The sequence below is a fragment of the Xenopus laevis genome, chromosome 3L (assembly GCF_017654675.1).
Source record: "Xenopus laevis strain J_2021 chromosome 3L, Xenopus_laevis_v10.1, whole genome shotgun sequence".
Classification (NCBI taxonomy): Eukaryota; Metazoa; Chordata; class Amphibia; order Anura; family Pipidae; genus Xenopus; species Xenopus laevis.
The window spans coordinates 97,251,202-97,273,522 of record NC_054375.1 but is presented as its reverse complement, the minus strand read 5'-3'; the positions used below and the strand labels follow the sequence as shown (position 1 = coordinate 97,273,522).

At 37.9% G+C, this 22,321-nt stretch overlaps 1 protein-coding gene across 3 annotated transcripts in view; it reads left to right on the top strand.

Annotated features, from left to right (window-relative positions):
- The window catches only part of LOC108711290 (talin-2), a 118,237-nt gene that overhangs the window by 80,524 nt on the left and 15,392 nt on the right, over positions 1–22,321 (top strand). For all 3 annotated transcript variants that reach the window (XM_018252882.2, XM_041586665.1, XM_041586664.1), the window contains exons 27-45: positions 1,508–1,716; positions 2,257–2,376; positions 3,454–3,651; positions 4,652–4,791; positions 6,032–6,125; positions 6,531–6,620; positions 6,720–6,842; positions 8,679–8,822; positions 11,479–11,640; positions 11,801–11,941; positions 13,046–13,227; positions 13,726–13,858; positions 14,813–14,914; positions 15,020–15,190; positions 15,412–15,558; positions 16,324–16,425; positions 16,832–16,951; positions 18,276–18,422; positions 21,759–21,925. In XM_018252882.2, the coding sequence (XP_018108371.1) occupies positions 1,508–1,716; positions 2,257–2,376; positions 3,454–3,651; positions 4,652–4,791; positions 6,032–6,125; positions 6,531–6,620; positions 6,720–6,842; positions 8,679–8,822; positions 11,479–11,640; positions 11,801–11,941; positions 13,046–13,227; positions 13,726–13,858; positions 14,813–14,914; positions 15,020–15,190; positions 15,412–15,558; positions 16,324–16,425; positions 16,832–16,951; positions 18,276–18,422; positions 21,759–21,925 (2,692 nt within the window). The remainder of the gene's footprint in view (positions 1–1,507; positions 1,717–2,256; positions 2,377–3,453; positions 3,652–4,651; positions 4,792–6,031; positions 6,126–6,530; positions 6,621–6,719; positions 6,843–8,678; positions 8,823–11,478; positions 11,641–11,800; positions 11,942–13,045; positions 13,228–13,725; positions 13,859–14,812; positions 14,915–15,019; positions 15,191–15,411; positions 15,559–16,323; positions 16,426–16,831; positions 16,952–18,275; positions 18,423–21,758; positions 21,926–22,321) is intronic.

Here is a 22,321-nt window from a genome sequence, read left to right as displayed (position 1 = left end):
GCTGCGTCCACCATAGAAACGTAGTGCACGCCTGCGCACAAGCTCGGCAGTGGGGGGCTGTACGCACGCAGTCTGCATCGCCGCAGCAGTGGGGGCTGGGGGGTCCAGAGGGGGCCCTGGACAGCAGCCCTTGTGGGGCCCGGGGTCCCAGTCCGACCCTGTGCAAGGTTATACAGTTTTATGAAATATGGCATACCCCTTGTATGGGAGGAAGATGTATTTTTGTCTCTTTATAGGAATGGTATGGTATATTTTGTATTATGTATTTTTATGGAAAATATGGGATCATATAATATATAGGCCAATATATGGATTTCATTTTTTTTCCCATATGGTCTATTGTACTTCAAAGTTATAGTGATGTCTGGGCAATTTCTTTGCCACAGGAAGGATTTTTACCAGATTGTATTTCAAAGTTAGATGGTTTATGGGGGCACTTATGGAAGCACTTTTATTGTGTAATTTGACAGAAAGCAACCATTTTAAATTACGCAATCGCACAAGGTTAAAATAAAAATGATTTGGTACATCATTTGGTTGGTGCCTGCTTTAAAACACTCGACCAGTAAACGCTGTCCACTGGTTAACTGCTGTAGTTTATTAGACCTATAGCAAATTTGTACCTGTAATACCAATCTCCTGAATGTTTTTTTTAGCAGTCTATATATAATTTATTTCATCTTTGTTCAATGTTGATACAACGACATGGATTCTTTTAGGTTTGTTTTGTCCAATCTCAATCTTCTCTGTGCACAATGGAAAAATAGAGTTTGTGAGGCTGACCTGGTCATATAGGCCAAGTTAAGACGGTCAAGTTTTGGCTAGCATCTTCAGAATGGGAATGATGCACCAATGTACTCAGCATTAAAAACTGCATTAGTGTCTGATTTACTAAAGGCTGTTGATGCAACTTGCTGTGGGGACCATTGTATTAAGTCCATATCCAGGGTGGCAGTAGTGTGAATAGACTCACTTGCACGATATACATCAACTGGCACATTGACTTAGTGCAACTATGTGGAAGTGCAAGTAGCGTGTTTGGGTGTACCTTGAATAAATAGCGTCAGTATAGGCACAACCCTAAATTTTGGCATGCGCACTTGTGGTTGCATATGTTCCAAACTATATGTACTGTAGTCTGGTTCAGTGGTAGATTAACCAAATTTTAAAAAACCACCATCAGCATATCTCGATTGTTATCAGCCAACCCTAGACTCTGTATTGTTATCCTTTCAGTCAGTCTGAAATTCATTTTGACCATAAGTTTAAAGCCATATTCGCAATATAAAAACTTATAAAACCAGCACATTTGTTGTCGGAAGTATCACATATATTGATTTGCAGTTACGTTTATGTAGCAGAGAATGTATTTGCAAATTGTTTGCCACAGTACTGGATCTTACTCATCTTTTTTACTTGGGTTCACAAAATTTGCCATTTTTTTTTACCATGACAATTGTAATTTCTGTAAAACGTTATAATATTATCTGTGACGTATCATGTTCAGGTGTGGCTGCAAGGGAAACGGCACAAGCTCTGAAAACACTGGCACAGGCAGCACGAGGGGTTGCTGCATCCACCAGTGACCCTCAGGCTGCCAGTGATATGCTTGACTCAGCAAGAGATGTGATGGAGGGGTCTGCGAAGCTTATCCAGGAGGCCAAGCAAGCTCTTGTAGCTCCAGGGGATGCAGAGATTCAGCAGAGACTGGCACAGGTCAGACATAAGGAGGCACATTTATCAAGGGTCGAATTTCAAATTCTTTTTTTTTTTTAAAAAAAAACATAAATTCAAAATTTATTATTTAAATCTAATTTTTTAAACTCTGATGAACTGAATCGACTCGAAAACTCGAAATTCAAATTCAATTCGAATTAGAAAAACGCTAATCGATTTAAAAAAAAACTTGAAGGTCAGAAATGCTGCAAACATCACCAAATTGATCCCTGGACCTCTCCCATTGACTTATACAGCAATTCGGCAGGTTTAAGGTGGCGGATAGTCTAATTTAAGGTTCTTAAACGGCCAGAGTATGATAAATCTCGAAACTCAAAATTAAACTTGAATCGAGTTTGGATAATTCACAATTCGAATTTGAGAGTTTTGACCAAAAAAAAATTTTAATTGGAATTTTCACCTCGACCCTTAATAAATCTGCCCCATGGTTTTAATAATTTATCAGACAATGACAGCAGATTTCCTAAGTACTTTTTGCTATAATACTTTTACTTTTTTTTTTTTTTTTTTTTTTGAAAGGTTGCCAAGGCTGTGTCACACTCACTGAATAACTGTGTAAATTGTCTGCCTGGGCAGAAGGATGTGGACATGGCTCTTAAAAGTATTGGAGAGTCCAGCAAAAAGCTTTTGGTAGATTCGGTAAGGTTGATTCATTCTACACAGCAGTCAGTGGGGTCCACTGAACAGTATCACTTTGGCAGTGATTATAAATAGCAGTGAGCTTTCCTCTGTACTGTTAGAAGAAAGAGTAATCACACCGAATTCATACACACAACTTGATGTCTCAAATAACTTGGGTTTCTGTGGTCCTTAAGACAAATCCAAACTATTGATTGATGTAATAACTTCATGGTCTGTTTGGCTGGTGCTGATCTGATGATACAAACATCAATCACTTCACAGTTATTTCAAACACTTTCATCCTTTGGATAGTAATTCTGCTTTTTATCTATAGTGTTCACAACACCCCAGAGGTAATACGTACTTGCTGACACAATCCCTGGCACTCGGAGAAGCTCCACACTCCAACCCTACTAGGCCTACCTTGCCCAGGCCCTTCAGCACACCAGCAAGTGGGGACCAAAACAGACAGAACATGTGGTGACTTCCTCTTTTTAAAGACAAGGGAATCCCTACTCCCCCTGGCCAGTTACTGAACTAACTAAATACTTTAGCCCAGGATAGAGATAACATCTCTCCTTCCTAAATGTAAATCAGGACCAGCTCTTAGCTGTCCATAACCTTCCCTGGGGTCTAAATGAAATAAAGGTTGGCAAAATATTTACCCCACTACATTTGTTTAGCAACATTCGAAAAAAAACACTGCCCCATATATCTGCATTGGCTGTCCCCGTTTTCCAGAAAGTATATTTCTGCTTAATAAAAATGTGTGTACACATATGCACAAGATAAGGGGGGTAAATTCATGCTTAGCATGTTATGTCAACTGCTTTAAATAGCTTTGAAGCCAATAAAATATATTACACTAATGTAGACATCATCAATAATTCTATAAAGAACTTCAGTTCAGTGCAAAGCAGCAAATCACATAATCTATGAAACAAAAAGTAAACTATTTAAACTATTTTTGGATACTACATTAAAGTATGTAAGATAATCTGACTAAATATGTATATTCTAATATATATATATATATATATAGTTAATAACTGGTATCCTATATAGTGAGGATGGCATATTTCTTTCCTCTCTCAGCTTCCTCCAAGCACAAAGTCCTTCCAAGAAGCTCAAAGTGAGTTGAACCAGGCAGCTGAAGATCTCAATCAGTCAGCAGGAGAAGTGGTCCATGCTTCACGGGGGCAGAGTGGAGAGTTGGCTGCTGCATCTGGGAAATTTAGTGAAGATTTTGATGAATTCCTTGATGCTGGAATTGAAATGGCTGGACAGACACAGGTTATATTTATGAAAAAATCCATTACTTAAAGCTCTTGTTGTGAACGGATGTTGTATTTGCCTTTGCTTTCTAAGGATCCTTATCTTTAGAGTTTAATATCTTATCTCTCCATACATGTTCATTCCTTTTTTCAAAATTGTTTTCAACTAACAGAGGAACTGGCCCAGGGTATAATGTAAGTGATTACATTCACTGGAGGGTGTCTAATATTTGTTTTTAATTTTTTGAACTATATTCAACTCCTATACCTAAAAATTAAAAACAAAAATTAGACACCCTCCAATGAATGTAATCACTTATCTCATTCCCTTGTTAGTAGCAAACTGCAGCAGCCTGGTGTTGTTCTCAGCGAGCACTATGGAGTGACCTCTTCCTGCATCTTTACATGGGTGTGCTTGAGCGGAAGAGTGAAAAACTGAACTTTAATAAAAAAAACAGCCTTTTCACTTTACTGTGAATGCGTCTGCCCCAAGCTTGGAAGAAAGATGAAAAAGATGGCTCCATGGTGCTCACCAAGGAGAACCCTGAAGTGCTGCAGCTACTGCTAACAGAACTGACCTAGGTATTGTGTAAGTAATTTGCAGGGAGGGAGAAGCAGTTTCTCCTTTAAACTGCTTCTGTATTGTGTGTAGTGGCCCCTAGAGCTTTAAGCTTTTAAAATGTGATTTATATGTTTTCATGTATTCTGATGTTTCTTTTCTATGCAGCCAAGGCATACTGTATGAATGTTATTTGATAATCTAACACAATTCACTTTGTGTGTGTATATGTGTGTGTGTCATTGGCAGGCCCAAAGTGTTTAATTATGCATGCCCTCTTCAATGTCGGGTATAGTGTACACATGCAAGGTAATAGGATACCAGTTTCAAATAAGCTTCTATCATGCTGCTGTGTCCAGTTCATCAGTTTGCCAAGAAAAGGCCTCTCCTGAGATCCAGACATGAGCCCTGCTCTCTTCTACCCTGCAAACATTCTTAGACATTTGTTGGCCTTTTTTAGAATAAAGATGACCAAATGCAAGTGATAGGCAGTCTGAAAACCATCTCCATGGCTTCCAGCAAACTTCTGCTGGCTGCAAAGTCTCTGTCAGTGGATTCAGGAGCTCCCAGTGCCAAAAACCTTCTGGCAGCTGCAGCAAGGTAAGAGCAATACTGAAATCACTCTTGCACCTTTAGTTATCAGTTCTTTGCCTTTTATCTAACAAGTAGGAAGTTTTTTACAACTTTAAATGTTTTTTGATAAATGTTTTGGTACTCATGCTGGAATATGTTATTTTGTTCAGAAATTCTTATTTGTTTTCATTATTTATAGTCATGTTTATTTAAGTGAGAAGGAGCTGCCTCAACTATTTTGATGTGGTAGCCTTATTCAAAAGCTCTTCAAGAAACGTTGCTAATAACTTTTTAACAACGCAACACTCTGCAACACTATTTTTCCAAATATGGAACTGGTAATTTTGCAATATGCTGAATCCTCTTTCAGCCCTGTAGAATTTGTCTTTGCATATCCACTAAGTACTAAATCCTACAATAATGTCCTTCTAACCACCAGCTTCTTTCTCTCTCACTCATGCTTTTATTCTTCTCACCACATACATCTTTATCTTGCACACGTATGGCTCTCACCACTTGCATCTTTCTCTCACTCACACTTTTCTCCATAAAACATGTATCTTTCTCACTCGCTTGAATACTTTTCTCACCACTTGAATTTTCGGCTCTCAGACTCCCACTCCTACCACATTCATCATTCTCTAGTTTTTCTCCTTTTTACACATGCATCTTCTTCTCCCCTACTATTCTGCTTCTCACCAACTTCATCTACCTTTTTCTATTCACTACACGCATCATCCGCTTTCACTAACATTTCTTAGATTTATCTCCTCCTTACCACATGCATTGCTCTTTCTCTCTCTTCCTCTAAACAGTCATAGATAATACACACCCAGCATATAAACCTGCAGGAGCTGAAGGAACATGTTTATTAAATTTTAAATTTTATACATATGCTCATAAAGTTTTTATGATCTCACCAAAAGCACCCAATTGCGGTCATATAGGTTGTACATTAATTTTTTTCTCTAGCAGCACCTACATTTTACTGCAATCCTGCATTTGGTTTGCACTGATTCATTCTCTCTCTCTCACTTCAGAGGTGAGATTATAAATGCTTATTTATAAACACTGGGCAATCTGCACCTGGGCAACAACCAATATTAATCAACCAGTGATTCTCCAGCTGCAGGTAGAACAATGAAATGAAACAAAAGATTGGTTAATGCCCAGTGTTTATAAATTAGTATTATATTTTATAATATGGCTGAATTCAGATATTCAAAATGTAAAACTTCATATGTGTTATTTGCCATGTCTTTCCTAGAGCCGTAACTGAAAGTATAAACCAGCTGATCACCCTCTGTACACAGCAGGCCCCAGGACAGAAGGAATGTGACAATGCTCTGCGTGAGCTAGAGGTCTGTCAACTAATATACCAGTTAATATGCACTGTAAACACATAATGTTTTCCATGATTTCAGTAGGTAGATGGGTCAGATATAGTCTGTGTATAGGCAAGGCTGCACATAGCCATTAGACAGACAAACAGAGATACCACCATTGGGACCACTTTTGCCTTCACCATCCACATGCTCTCTAGTTCCTCTTCTTCCAGGCCTGGTTATTTCATCTTGGCATCACCACTGGTTTTCTGATGGAGGCCTTACACTATTTTTGCACATACTAAATATATTTTTACTGTATCAAATCTGAAACCTAATTTTCATATTCCTATTCCTAAGCAAATATTTACTTTTTTATTATTTTATGTTGTTTTCAGCTATAGAGTGGTATTAAATAATATTAAATTGTGCTTTTTTCAGACTGTGAAAGGCATGCTGGAGAACCCCAATGAACCAGCCAGTGACTTGTCCTACTTTGACTGTATTGAGAGTGTGATGGAGAATTCTAAGGTAAGTTTGGGGTAGCTGAAACCTATTTATAGATAGCTAAGTCTGTTTCCACGTGATGGTAACAAAGTTTGAGCACCATCCTCTGCTTTCTTGTGACAGGTCCTAGGTGAATCCATGGCTGGAATCTCTCAGAATGCCAAAACAGGTGACTTGCCTGCATTTGGAGAGTGTGTGAGTGTAGCTTCCAAAGCTCTTTGCGGTTTGACTGAGGCTGCTGTGCAGGTAAATCTATAGGAAACACATATATTCTTCTTATTGTAGGACTTTGAGCTTGAATACTTAGTGCAGTAACATAGCTGCTGCATTTAAAGACTTTGAGAATCAGATCATTATGAATTGGGCTTATCTGATGACTTAGAAATGTGTTTTACTACCTACTGTTACTCAAACAGTGACTTGGAAGAACTTGAAAGTGAGACAGGAAGTTAGTAAGTTAAAGTGTTACCAATATTTGTTTAGTACAAGAAATTACAGCATTCAGTGCTATCTCCTAGTCAATGTATAAACCTCGAGATGTGGAACAAAAATATTGGGTACTGCAACTCTGTATCTGGCTCTGCAGCCAGTACATCCAAAAGTAGCCAGGAGCATACAACATGTAAAATGACTGCACATTTAATGTATTCAGTGCAACATGTTTTGAACTGCATATAGGGCTCCTTATGAAGCATTTTCGTGAACTCATTTTATACACGATGGATAATTCCTTTTTATTTTCTGTCAAACTCAAATTGGTTTTTAAACAGCACTCTCAAATTGCAAATTCTGTTGGACATTTGAACAAGCCAAACAGACCTTCTGAAAGGTCATCTAGAGTAAGGTTACCAGATCATTTGAGGATAGTAAAAAGTCCTTAGTGTGTGCAATCATTGCAGCCTTGCAACTTAAATCTATTAGAAGTGTACCTGAATGGGTTTGCTCACCTTAAAATGGAATTGGTTTTTGAAATGCATACTAACATCCTATACCAAACACAAGTCTTTTCTTGTATAAAAGCAGGTTTATGTTGTGAGTACTAGTTGATTCTATTAAAAGGACATCAAACCCAAATTACAAAAAATAGGGCTTGTGTTGACTATGTATTCTACCTACTGTTTAATTATAATAAATTCATCCTTTTTGTCTGTTATAAAGCACCCATGCATCATTGTTTTGTCATAGTCATAAAAATAATATTTTTAACACAAACCTTATTCATTGTACTCGTGTTGAACAAAGGGGTATTCTGTTCCTTTAATGCCTAACATTTAGTCATGTCAAATATGGAAGCATCCGGAAGCCAACAAAGTCCCACCTACTGTCACTAGGATACTTGTCGATGGAGACAGGCTTCAGCTCTGCATGGAGTATCAGCAGTCATGTCAGGCAAACTAATAAAAAAAGCAGACATCATGCCTGACAATTTTACCATATGTGCCAGTATGCTATATTAAAGGCAGTGGCATAACTAGATGTTACTGGGCCCCACAGCAAATATATTTTAGGGCCCCCAACATATCTAGAGGTTGTACTTTTTTACCAATATATGTTAAAATTGCTCATTAATTAGGGCCCCTATACATCCTGGGTCCCCCTCCAGGGTTCCTCTGTAGTTACACGCCTGATTAAAGGTCTTGGACTGGTGCTTAGAATTTTGGGAAAGTAATGTGTATTAGGAGTGCAGCAATTGAGGCACTGTTTGGCTTTTTCATAAAGACATTTCATGTCCTTTGCTACAGTGGCATGAGCTTCCATGCAATTGTTTGTTTTAGCATGCGTAGCCTTGGAGATAATGAACTTATTATTTGTAAAGGAACTTCAAATTGCAGCTTCACATGTGGCCATATTCAGTCAAACAGAGGGTCAGGAAATGCAGAAAAGTTCAAAGAACTAAGCCACAGTCAAGGAGTACAATGCATATCTGGAATGACAATTGCTATCAGTTGCCTTGGCTTGCTTCTGAAGGGATTCACAAGCATATTTTTGACATAAAATAAGACATATTTAAAAGATTTTTGAAGTGCATTGTGTTACAGGCATTTCCTATCACAAAGATCATCGTCTTTAATTTCTCTCCAGGCAGCCTATCTGGTTGGTATTTCTGATCCTAACAGCCAGGCTGGCCAGCAAGGACTGGTGGACCCCATACAGTTTGCAAGAGCTAATCAAGCCATTCAGATGGCCTGCCAGAATCTGGTGGATCCAGCAAGCAGCCCTTCACAGGTCAGTAAATAAGACCAAACCCAGGAACCTTGGTATAATATTATATATATATATATATATATATATATATATATATATATATATATATATATATATATATATATATATATATATATATATATATATAAATAAATATATAAATATATATATATATATATGTAAAGAGGCTGCTCATCCAAAAACTAACAGTAGTAGTATGTTTTAAGTAATAGTAAGTCTGCATTATCATTAATCTTTAAACTTTATTCTTATGTCCAGTTAATGACCCTAGCATCTATGCAGTTGTTTGAATGATAGACTGGTGCATGGGTAAACTGGTAAATGGATAAGACTTGTGAATGGAAATCCAGCCTCACATATCATTTTATTACTTTTAGCCCTAGCAACCAGATACAATGTTACATTTAATATTGAGAGATGGACAAACTCAGTCTGTTTGTAGCTACCATTAAATTTTGTGTGTTTTAGTTACTATAAAGTTAATTTTAAGTGACTGTCTTTAATGACTAGAACACTAAACGACATAGTTTGGGATTGTGCTATTACCTTGTTTACATTATTCATTTTAATTTCCAGCATGCAGGTCAATTTTCACATTTCTTAATATTCCTAACAAATGCAAAATAAGCTTCTAATTCTAAAATGTATAGTGTATGTATGTAGATCAAGCTACAAGCATGCTTATGGTTACAGAACTCCATTCACTTAGTACTTATATCCAGGGCTGTAGAGTTGGTACATAATTCCTTCCACTCTGACTCCTCATTTTATGGTACCTCCAACTCCTTTTAAAAGGAACAGTAGCACCAAAAACTGAAAGTGTATCAAAGTAATTGAAATATGAGTTAATGGAATATTGCTCTGCATTAGTAAAACTGGTGTGTTTGCTTACAAAACACTACTATAGTTTATAAAATCAAGCTGCTGTGTAGCCAAAGGGGCAGCCATTCAAGCTGGAAAAAAGGCACAGGTTAGATAGCAGATAAACGATAAGCCCTGTCCAATACAATGGTGTTTTATTTGTTATGTAAAATGTGCAAACACACACTGCATTCTAAAAGTATATTATATGTTAATTACTTTCATATTTTGGTGTTACTGTTCCTTTAATAAACTAATGTTTTTTCCATGTTAAGTTCACAACCTACAAGGCATTTTATCATTGCCAAAGTTCAAAAATTATAAAAAGCATCCTTGGTAATTCTAAACCAAAGTCAAAGTTAAACTTCATAAAACAAAAACAATGGGAAAACCTTATACAACGTCTATATTAATTGAACCTAGCATATAGCTATAGAATACCTGTTAAATACAATCCAAAATCCACAAAAGTATTGATCTTAGAAACCGAATTGCTTCTGCCATATTAAATCTGATTTGATTACTTTCAGTGCTTATGTTTAAAGTTATTAGGAGTCGGTACATTTTTGGCAACTCTGACTCCAGATACAAAACCAAGGACTTGTAGAGCAGGCACTCAAATGAAGGCAATCTTCCATCAGGCAATAAGTAAAATTATTTATTATGTCACATATATAGCCTTATATGTTTCGTGTTACTCATATGGGTATATTTATCAAATAGTGAAGTTAGAGGTCGCCACAGTCCTCTAGAGTGAAATTCCGCCACTCTCCATTCATTTCTATGGGTTTTTGAAAAGTGTATATATCAAAGGATGAACTTTCACGCATTGATAAATACTCTTTAAAATCTCATAGAAATAGATGGAGTGGTGGAATTTCACTCTAGAGGACTGTTTGATCTCTAACTTCACTCTTTAATAAATATACCCCATAGGCTCTATGACTTAAGTGATTGTAACTGGAAACGTGTAAAGCTATATATGTGACATCATTTTACTTTTACTTATTGCCTGGTGGAAGATTGCCTACATTTGAATGTCTGCTCTACAAGTCCTTGGTTTTGAACTGCCCCCCTTGTTGAAGGCTCAGGGCAGTGCACCTGGGCCGCTTCCATTACCTGGTGAGTTACTATTTGAGGTTGGACTACCATATTTTGTATATCCAACTCCAGATACCCAAATTGCTTCCAACTCCATGACTCTGACTTCACAGCTCTACTTATATTTATCTGAGCTTCATTAAGGGGCAGATTTATCAAGGGTCAAATTTCGAAGTTAAAAATACTTCGAAATTCGACCATCGAATTTAAATACCTTGAATTCCAATATCGAATTCAAACTTTTTTCACCGAATTTGGGTATCCTGCGGTCGAAGTAAAATTGAACGATTAAATCCTTCGAATCGAACGATTTACTTCGACTTCAAAAAACTTAGAAAACTGCTCTAGAAGGTCCCCATAGGCTAACATAGCACTTCGGCAGGTTTAATTCGGCGAAGTATTGAAGACAAAGTTTTTTTTAAAGAGACAGTTATTCGATTATCGAATGGTCGAAGTATCCAAAAAATTACTTTGAATTTCTAATTTTTTTACTTGGAAAATTCCCTCTAATTCACTTCGACCCTTGATAAATCTGCCCTTAAATGTTCATTTTTGGCCTTCTGTGACACTTTTATACTGTCTATACTGTCTACTGAATAGCTTTCAGGTTACCCATGTGTCCCTAACATAAATGTACCAAATTGGCAAGTAAATAAACCCTTGTTCCAGATATAATTTTGAGCATCTTCTCTAGGTTCTCTCAGCTGCTACAATAGTAGCCAAACACACGTCAGCACTGTGCAATGCATGCCGAATTGCTTCATCCAAAACTGCCAATCCTGTGGCTAAAAGGCATTTTGTTCAGTCGGCCAAAGAGGTGGCAAACAGCACAGCAAATTTAGTGAAAACAATTAAGGTAAGAAAGCAAATTATATGTAGAACGCTATATGAAAATATATTTGTGTGATCATTGTTTATTGTGGGTTTATAATGAAAGCTAAACTAGCATTTGCTTTTGGGTTACTAAAACTTGGTCTGTTCTGCTGATTTATCTTTTCTAAATGCCTTCCTTACAGACACTAGATGGAGACTTTTCAGACGAGAATCGGAATAAATGCAGTATTGCCACATACCCCCTAATTTCAGCCGTGGAAAATTTAACAGCTTTTGCCTCAAACCCAGAATTTGCAAGCATACCAGCACAGATTAGCAGTGAGGTAAGACACCACTTAATGTTAATATTCATAATACGTCTACCAAACCACTTACTATATATATGACCTTTGTAACCAATCCTGTAACTCCTGTTTAGTTTAAAATAGGTCATGTAATACCACTGTAGACCCTGTAACAACTAGATCCCTTCATCTGTCCATAGTGCTTTAAGCCATTAAAAAAATGCTACAAATCTAATTTTTTGATTTATTCTACCTGGTAATGATATATAATATCAATTGGTGATCAGCTTAAAACAGTTGGACATGTTGAGAATGTGACCCCACTCATTTTTATGATTACTCAACAAGTGCAGTAGACTTATTACTATTTGATATTCCACACCTACTGTGTCATACAACTCTTCCTCATGAACACATTTCACACGTGTCTGCATATCTTGTAGTTATGATATTCTAATTGTTATGATGTATTTTACACACTCTACTGTAGGAGAGGTTGCATTTCATAATTAACACAAGAACTAAACTTTTACCATTAGCAATATCCTGCCATGCAGCAAGAAGCAAAAAAAAAAAAGAAAGGAGGTGGGACTATACCATTTGGGGGAGTGTTTGTGCCTAATGTGGGCAGAGTTTTGACATCAGAGGCAGTTATTGCCCAAATTGTTTAGGTTTCACAAGGCTGAAACCCCGAACAGGCAGTTTTGGCCAAACAGTCCTAAGAAAAACTTCAGGTCAAAATCAAACCAGTGGCAATCCTAAAGCAGTTCAACATCCTTGTAACATAGATTAATTTAAGGTGGTTCTCCCACTGTATATTATTACATGTAAGTATGCTACCTCCAATAGTGTGGAGGGATAAACCATTGTCCACTCTCTCTACAACAGTGAATCCCCCCACTCAATACAGAATATAAACCACTCATCAGGGAGGTACTACATGGTATCAGACACCCTTTTTTATACTACGTAGTGCCTCCATGATGAGTGACAAAGTAAGTTAAGCCAGTAGGTTACCTTTTTATACACCAAGTGAGCAGCCCCAGATCCTTCTGTTGTGATGTTGTTAAATGCTTTCTTAAATATCAGCTCTTTATTAACTTAAACAAACAAACCCACGATTTCTGCATTGATTTAATACAGGGTGCTCGTGCTCAAGAACCTATTTTAGTGTCTGCAGTCACAATGCTTGAAAGCTCATCCTCCCTCATCAAGACAGCCCGATCCCTGGCTATTAATCCTAAAGATCCCCCCACATGGTCCAGTCTAGCTGGTCACTCGCGCATAGTCTCGGATTCAATAAAGAGCCTTATTACTTCTATTAGGTAAGTGCTAATTACAGACAGTTTTATGGTAAGTTGCATGCTAGTAAGTTAATGATATTTTCAGCTAAAGCTTCATGACAAATCTCAAGTGAGTCATGCGTGCCAATTGTGCTGAGAGCTGAATCTTCCAGTTCATCTGTTTCTCATACACTGAAAGGGCTGAGGCTATACAAGTATGTTTACAGATGAAAACAAGATGAGAAATTACTGCTATCAGCTACTCATAAGGTCTTCGTTGCAGAAGTATAGTCAACATTGAGATATATCTAGTGCAACCATAGCACTGGCTAAGAATGTTTTATATAAATCATTAGAAATACTATTGTCTTTTATAGAAAAAAAAAACTTCACAGTGTAATAGGAGATTGTGGAAATCCATGCCATAGGGAATCATTTTTTTCAGCCCTCGCTCGTAGTTTGAGAACTGGGCCAGGAAACTATTTTAGAGTCCACAACCTTGTTCTTGAAGAAACCAAACATTTTTATTTACTATTTCAGGGACAAGGCTCCGGGACAGAGAGAATGTGACCAGTCCATTGACAGCATCAATCATTTTATCCGTGATATTGAACACGCATCTCTCGCCAGTGTTAGCCAAGATTTGGCCATGAGGGATGACATATCTTTGGAGGTATGATTTACACACAATGAAGAGGCATATATTTTGTTACATTCAGGTTTGAATGCAAATTATGGCGAGTGGAAGAAAACTGATTTAAAATGTTTCTGAGTATCGTTTTCTTCCTAGATATGCTGTGTATGTGAATTGTCTATATTAGCTAGCAGTGAAGATCACATGATCTGTGTAGCCAACAGCATGCTGCACAGATTTATCCTAGCAGGAATAGCATTGCGCTACTTTTGTTGATTTTCTTTACATTTGTTATATTTTTTTTCTTTTTTTCTGCTTTGGATTGTAATTTGCACATCACAGAATATGATTTTAATTTATTTTACTGTTTTCTTTTGGCATACTTAAAACTTAAATAAGCACTTTTCTGACAAAATGGAATAATGTAAGCGTATAGTTTAGTTGTAAACCTCATGTACGCTAGTGTATGTGCAAACTGATTTGCTCAATGTAGTTAGAAGATGGTGGCATTATGTCAGAAGTGGGAATTGAGCTACTTCTAGGAAGCACAGTTGGTAGCTTCAGCTAATTTTCTCCATACTGGGTTTAGTCAATCAATGTTTTTTAAAGATGTCAACCTAAAGTTAAAAAAAAGCATACAGCAAGTATAATGCTATTTTGCAACCTTGGGCCCCCAGATGTTGCAGACCTAGAACTATCAGAAATCAGTGACCCTTGATGCCTTGTTGCAGTATGCTACGTATTCTAATCCTACACCACTTTAAGACAATGCTTATAAATGCAATATATGCATTTTTTTCACACTCTGTGCATTTTGTGCATAATTTTTTTTTGTGTTTTGCACCATGTACTTTTATACGGTACAGGGTAAAAAAATATGGTGACATCTTTTTTTTAATAACCACAGACAATTTTTTAAGTTATATTACAGGAAAGGTTCTATAAAATAATTAAGTACTTTGATCGTTGCATCTCCATTGTCTTTCACAAAAGGCTCTGCAGGAGCAGCTCACATCTGTTGTTCAAGAAATAGGCCACCTTATTGATCCCATCACTACAGCTGCAAGGGGAGAAGCAGCACAGCTGGGGCACAAGGTATAAAAAAATTACTTTTACATTTTAAACCAACACAAAAAGAGAAAAACGGTCTCTAGTTTTGGCCGATTGCTTCCTGATATATTTTCTCTTTTTTTTTTCAAGGTAACCCAGCTTGCCCGTTACTTGGAACCTCTAGTCCTTGCTGCTGTTGGATTAGTCTCCAAGGTCCTGGACCATCAGCAGCAGATGACTGTACTAGATCAGACCAAGACACTGGCAGAATCTGCTCTTCAAATGCTATATGCTGCCAAAGAGGGCGGGGGCAATCCTAAGGTACAGAAGATATCTTCCAGTTCCTCAAGTTTACTTTTATACAGTTCATTTATAGTTTCTAGCTAGCTATAGTTCAGACATGGGTATTTAAATTATTAAGGTATATTTGTATTTTGAAGGGTATTAAATGCAATTATAAAGAAGTGCAGCTGTCCTTTCAGGCCTAATAATTCTTACTGCCTTGTTGGTTTGCTGATTGCCTGCCATCTTATTTTATTTAGGCTGTTCACACTCATGATGCAATAGCTGAGGCAGCTCAGTTGATGAAAGAAGCTGTAGATGATCTCATGATTACCCTAAACGAGGCTGCTAGTGAGGTTGGCATGGTTGGTGGAATGGTGGACTCCATTGCTGAAGCTATGAGCAAGGTAATGAAAAAATGTGTTTACAGTATTCTGTGCTTAATGCCACAAATAGCATTCTTATTAAGCCTGTTATTTTAAGGGAGAAAATCATCTAATTTTTGTTCTTCCCTGCCCTTCAAGTCATTCAAGGCACAATTACTTTGATACTTACCATTTTTTTAATTAGGAATGGAGCATGCACAGGACCAGTAGTTTCCTGTGCCCCCAGTTTATCATTGCCTTACTGGATGATAAATAAGGCTCATGGCTCTGTGCACACCCTAGTCAAACAGAAAACATTATTTCGTAAAGTTAACCTACCTAGCCAACAAATACCTCACCAAACTGTATACATTTTTGTGTGTTGAGTAGAGTTGTATATCCAAATAGTGTTTCTTCCTGGCACAATTCTGACATGTTTGGGTAAAATGCGTTACCTTTTGGGTATGTGAAAAGACACATTTTTAACCCATTTTTTGTTTTTTATTTACTTTCCCCCTCTATCCCCCTCTTCTTTTTTTTTTTTCAACTGTGTTTTTATTGAAGTTCACAGAATCAGAAACAAATAAAGCGGTACATAACCAGTTTCAGAAAGGTACAATGTAGACATTGTACCTTTCTTCTATTATCTGTCATCTTCTTCTTCCAATGCATTATGAGCAGTATTTGCTTCACATTATATTATTTTTTTAGATCATTTCATTGTGCAAGGCTATTTAATCTTGTATGAGAACAGGATTGCATTTTTGTTTAATATCTAAAAATTAATTTGACTTTCTCCTCTTATAGTTGGATGAAGGGACACCACCTGAGCCCACTGGGACCTTTGTTGACTATCAGACCACTGGTGTTAAATACTCCAAAGCTATTGCAGTGACTGCTCAGGAAATGGTAAGGAAAGTGAGCAGAGACAAACTTAATGCCATAGAATGGGCTGCAGTGCTTAGTGGTGTGTTTTAGTTGTTGTTTAGTTTTGACTAAAGGGGAACAATAAATGGAAAATATGCTGAAAATACATTCTAACTATTCTATTAATTTATAAAATGCATGTTTATTTTATGCAGATTAGCAAAAGTCAATTAGGTAGGGGAAATGTCTTTGTGCTCCTATTATTAATTACCTAGCTACAAAGAACCAAACATGGAGTATCTTTCCTTGTTTGCATGAAAACCATAGATTTTACAATATTAATAGGTTTTATTAGGTAAGTATTACTTTTCTAATAGTTGGTTCAACATCAAATACTATTTACCTGTGCTTTGCTCTTTGCTTTTTTTGACTTGGCGTTCTTCTTCAGATGACCAAATCTGTAACCAACCCAGAGGAGCTTGGTGGTTTGGCATCCCAAGTGACAAGTGATTATGGAAATCTTTCTGTCCAAGGTCGTATGGCTGCAGCCACTGCAGAGCCCAAGGAGGTAAGTGACTGAATGTGAAGTGACTAGTTTCTGCATTAAAAATAGTATACTGTTATCTTGTTCATTAGGTGCAAACCCATACCAAGCCCCACAGTGCTCCACTTTCATTAATGGCCTAATGCACCTGCTGGAGATATTTCCAGCATTAACCTAGCCATTGTCCCTCACCAAACAACAAAATGATGAACTGTCCTCATTACTGTAGTGTCTCCTGTACATACCTCAAAATGAGCTCTCTATTGAAATCTCTAAAAAGTTATCCCTCCAACAGTAGTTACCCAAATATTGAAACAAATGTTTTTAAAGAAGCCGCATACACACAATGTATTGTGACAAAGGGAGTGTTGTCCCAGTGAAACATTGATGTGCAGGTCATCACAATAAATAGGGTGGGCTTCCTGCCTGCTTGATACATTGTGTTTTTGACTCCTTAAAAAAAACTTTGCTACAGTATATGACGTGTACCTGCCCTCTAATGCATTGCAGGAGAGTGAACATTTTGAGTGTAGGTGTGTATATTTTGTTGTACAGGTATAGGATCCCTTATCCGGAAACCCGATATCCAGAAAGCTCCGAATTACGGAATGGCTGTCTCCCATAGACTCCATTTTATCCAAATAATCCAAATAAATTTTTAAAAATGATTTCCTTTTTCTGTGTAATAATAAAACAGTAGCTTTTACATGATCCCAACTAAGATATAATTAATCCTTATTGAAAGCAAAACCAGCCTATTGGGTTTATTTAATGTTTAAATGAATTTCTAGTAGACTTAAGGCACGAAGACCCAAATTACGGAAAGATCCTTTTATCCGGAAAACCCCAGGTCCCGAGCATTCTGGATAACAGGTCCCATACCTGTACTAAAATAACGTGCAACATTTATTTAAAGTTTTAAAGGCTAATTGGACATAAGCATGCTTACTAGACTGCACTCTACCTGTCACAGTGCTACATGAATGAAGAGAAGTGAGGGGAAATTATGTTTGTGTTGGCAATAACCATTGTTTAGCCTTATGGCATGTTTGTCTAATCAACCCAGAAACCTGACCTTTGGAAAGGACCTGCTTTCAGAAAACATTAGCACCATCTGTTCTTGGTAGGTGCATTGGTTTCTTTCTGTAGTGAATATGTAGAACAGCAGCACAGGAGTATAGATTTCACAGTGAAGCATTTTGCATAAAACAGATAATCTCCCTTCAACAAGTTTTGGGGCTCTGTAGGGCTCCAAGAAAGGTCTTGATATAGGCCCAGTAACTTCTAGTTACACCACTGTTAATTCTTTCAGTTGTGAACTTGCTGTCTTTTTTTTATTGTTTTATAGGTTGGGTCCCAGATTAAAACACGAATTCAGGATTTGGGACATGGCTGCATATTCTTAGTACAGAAGGCTGGAGCTCTGCAGATATGCCCTACTGACAGTTACACCAAACGCGAGCTGATTGAATGTGCTCGAGCTGTGACTGAAAAGGTATGTATGCATAAAGTGCTGCTACGATATACAGCTCTGTTCAATATTACAGTATAAATATGAATAAGTATAAATATGCAGCGATTAAGGGGGTTATTTATCAAAGGTCCAGTGTTAGAGTTTGTTTTTACCTGGAATGAACTTGAAACTTGAATTTATTTAAGAAAAAACTCTAATATGAGAAACCCAATTCTGCGAGTTCGAGTCCCACAACCCGAAAACTCGTAATTGACTGAGTTTTCGGAGCAAAAATATAACCTCAAATCGCTCGAAGCATTCGAGTTTTTGGCAAAACTCGAATAAAAAAACATCAACCATGTTTAACCTCTTCAAATGGCTCAAGGGATCCCTGCCATTGACATAACCTCGACAGGTTTTAGGTGGTGTATTTTCAGATTCAAGCTATTTCCAGGGTCGTGGTATAATAGATCTTGAATATTCAAGTTTTTGTTCTTTTTTAACTCGATTCATTCGGGTTTGGTTTTTTTTAAACCTGAAATGTGAGTTTTGACCAAAAACATACAATTCGAAAACTCGAATTTTCGTGGAAAAAACAACTCGAACCTTAATAAATCTGCCCCCATGTGTCAGGTAGTAAGAGACACTGTAGAAATCCACACCCAATAGAGCTTACAATCTAAGTGTATAGTAAGCAATTAATGTCACACCATATTTAGACAAATGGGTCCTCATCAGAAGCTTGTGTCATTGCACTCAGCTATGAAATGTTTGTGTAAAATGCAAGGTTTTCCCTGACCCGCACCTGCCCGAAGCCCGACCTCCCTCCACCCGCGGCCGTCCATACCCGGCTTCCTTTATAGCCCCGCCAATGATGTCACAAAAGGGGCGAGTCGAGCAGGCGCACTGCTGGAAGTTGGAAGCCGACAGTTGAAGGTGGCCACCCGCGAAGAGGAGTGCGAGGTCGGACCGAACCCACCCGACCTGTGGGTATTGGGCTGGCCCGAACATCGCTAATAGGGACATATTTATCAAAGAGTGAAGTTAGAGATCACCGCAGTCCACTAGTGTGAAATTACGCCAATCTCCATTAATTTATATGGGATTTTTAAAATGGTGTTTATCAATATGATAAATACAGTAGGTCCATAAATATTTAGACAGACAACTTTTTTTTCTAATTTTGGTTCTGTTCATTACCACAATGAATTTTGAATGAAACAACTCAGATGCAGTTGAACTGCAGACTTTCATCTTTAACTCAGTTGCTTGAACAAAAACATTGCATGAAAATGTGAGGAACTAAAGCCTTTTTTTAAAACAATCATTTAATTCAGGGGCTCAAAAGTATTTGGACCAGGGGTTCAAAAGTAATTGGACAATATGACTCAAAGGCTATTCCATGGGCAGGTGTGGGCAATTCCTTTGTTATGTCTATCAATGAAGCAGATAAAAGCCCTGGAGTTGATTTGAGGGGGGGGGTGCTTGTATGTGGAAGATGCGGTCAAAGGAGCTCTCCATGCAGGTGAAACAAGCCATCCTTAATCTGCAAAAACAGAAAAAAACCATCCGAGAAATTGCTACAATATTAGTGGCAAAATCTACAGTTTGGTACATGCTGAGAAAGAAAGCACTGGTGAACTCAGCAACGCAAAAAGACCTGGACGTCAGTGGTGGATGATCGCAGAATCATTTCCACGGTGATGAGAAACCCCTTCACAACAAGCAAACAAGTGAAACCACTCTCCAGGAGGTAGGCGTATCGATATCCAAGTCTACCATAAAGAGAAGACTGAATGAAGGTAAATACAGAGGGTGCACTGCAAGGTACAAGCCACTCATAAGCCTTTGGACAGATGAAACAAGATCAACCTCTACCAGAATAATGGCAAGAAAAAAGTATGGAGAAGGTGTGGAACAGCTCATGATCCAAAGCATACCACATTGTCTATAAAACATGGAGGAGGCAGTGTGATGGCTTGGTCGTGCATGGCCAGTGCCACTGGGACACTAGTGTTTTTCCATGATGTGACACAGGACAGAAGCAGCCAAATTAATTCTGAGGTGTTCAGAGACATACGGTCTGCTCAAATCCAGCTTAATGCAGTCAAATTGATTGGGAGGCGTTTCATAATGACCCAAAACATACAGCAAAAGCAACCCAGGAGTTTATTAAAGCAAAGCAGTGGAATATTCTTGAATGGTATATCTAGTATAAGTAAATCTAAAAACAACTGGACTTGCTGAGTAATCAATAAAAGACGTTTCACTACTCATCCGAGCAGCTTCTTCAGTTCAACTGACTGATGTGGGAAGTTCTCGTCATATAAACTCTGCCACTAATCCAATCACAATGGCACATTGTAACTCTTCAAAGAGGTGACATCTGAAGAAATTCACAGAGGTGTAGATTCTGTGTAGTTGTGATATGATTATCCAATGTGTCACGCAACTCCTAGAGGTGTTCCTTGTGAGAGTTGCATGAATGGATGTGTGAAGTATTCTGAAACCGCCGGGGTACAGATGTCAGAACAGCATTGTATGTAGCAGACAATTGGTGTCGCAGGCCCCCGTCTCTGTTCAGGGATGGTTTCTCCACCTTGACGTAAAACGCCTCTTTCACACCTCGTTCAAACCAGCGGTCTTCTTTATCCAAGATTTGGACCTTGCTATCTTCAAAGGAGTGTCCCTTGTCTTTTAGGTGTAGAAAGACAGCTGAGTTTTGCCCTGTAGAGTTCACCCTCCTATGCTGAGCCATTTGCTCAGCGACTCGCTTCATTGATTACTCAGCAAGTCCAGTTGTTTTTAGATTTACCAATACTAGATATACTATGACCTGGATGAATGACAATCTTCATAGTCATTCTTGAATGGCCAAGTCAGTCATCTGATCTGAACCCAATTGAGCATGCACTTGTTGAAGACTAAAGGCCCACAAACAAACCGCAACAGAAAGCCTCTGCAGTAAAGGCCTGGCAGAGCATTAAACCCAGGAAACCCAGAATCTGGTGATTGTACATGAGTTCAGGCTGTCATTGCCAGCAAAGGGGTTTCAACCAAGTATTAGAAATTAACATTTTATTTTCAGTTTTTTAATTTGTCCAGTTACTTTTGAGCCCCTCAAATGAAGTGATTGTGTTAAAAAAAAGACTGTAATTAAAAAAAAAACAACAGTTGTCTGTCCAGATATTTATGGACCTAACTGTATACCTTTAAAAATGCAATAGAAATGAATGGAGAGTGGCGGACTTTCACTCTAGTGGACTTTGGTGATATCTAACTTCACTCTTTGATAAATATACCCCATAGTCTTATCTACCCCCCCCCCCCATTCCTCTTCTGCCAGGTCTTAATGTTCATGCAATTTTGTTTATCTAGGTTTCGCTGGTACTTTCAGCTTTTCAGGCTGGGAACAAGGGGACACAGGCTTGTATAACAGCCAGCAGTGCTGTTTCTGGCATTATTGCAGATCTAGACACCACTATTATGTTTGCTACAGCTGGAACTCTCAATGCCGAGAATAAGGAATCGTTTGCTGACCACAGGTAAGTAAACTAGGCAGTAGTATGGCATTTCAGTCATTAGCACCAAGATGGAAGCAGCCATTAATGACATAATTATTTACTGGTATAATTGTGGTGATCCTAAAGAAATCACATTTAGGTTGGGGACAAATTAATGATCAGTTGCTGCTAAAAATATATAAATAGTATCAAAGCTCCCTCAAACCTGTGTAATATTTGTGCACCTATATAGTTGTGCCCCATCTGTGCCCTCTGTACTTCCGAATTCCCAGCAGCTTCTGGTTCTGCTGTCTCCAAAATGCTTTCAGATTCCTCTCTGCAGAGGTGGGCACTGAACTGACAATTCACTAGGCTATTTGCTTGGAAAACAGGCACTCTATACTGTTGGCATAACTGAAGTTTATTTTCAAGCAGTAG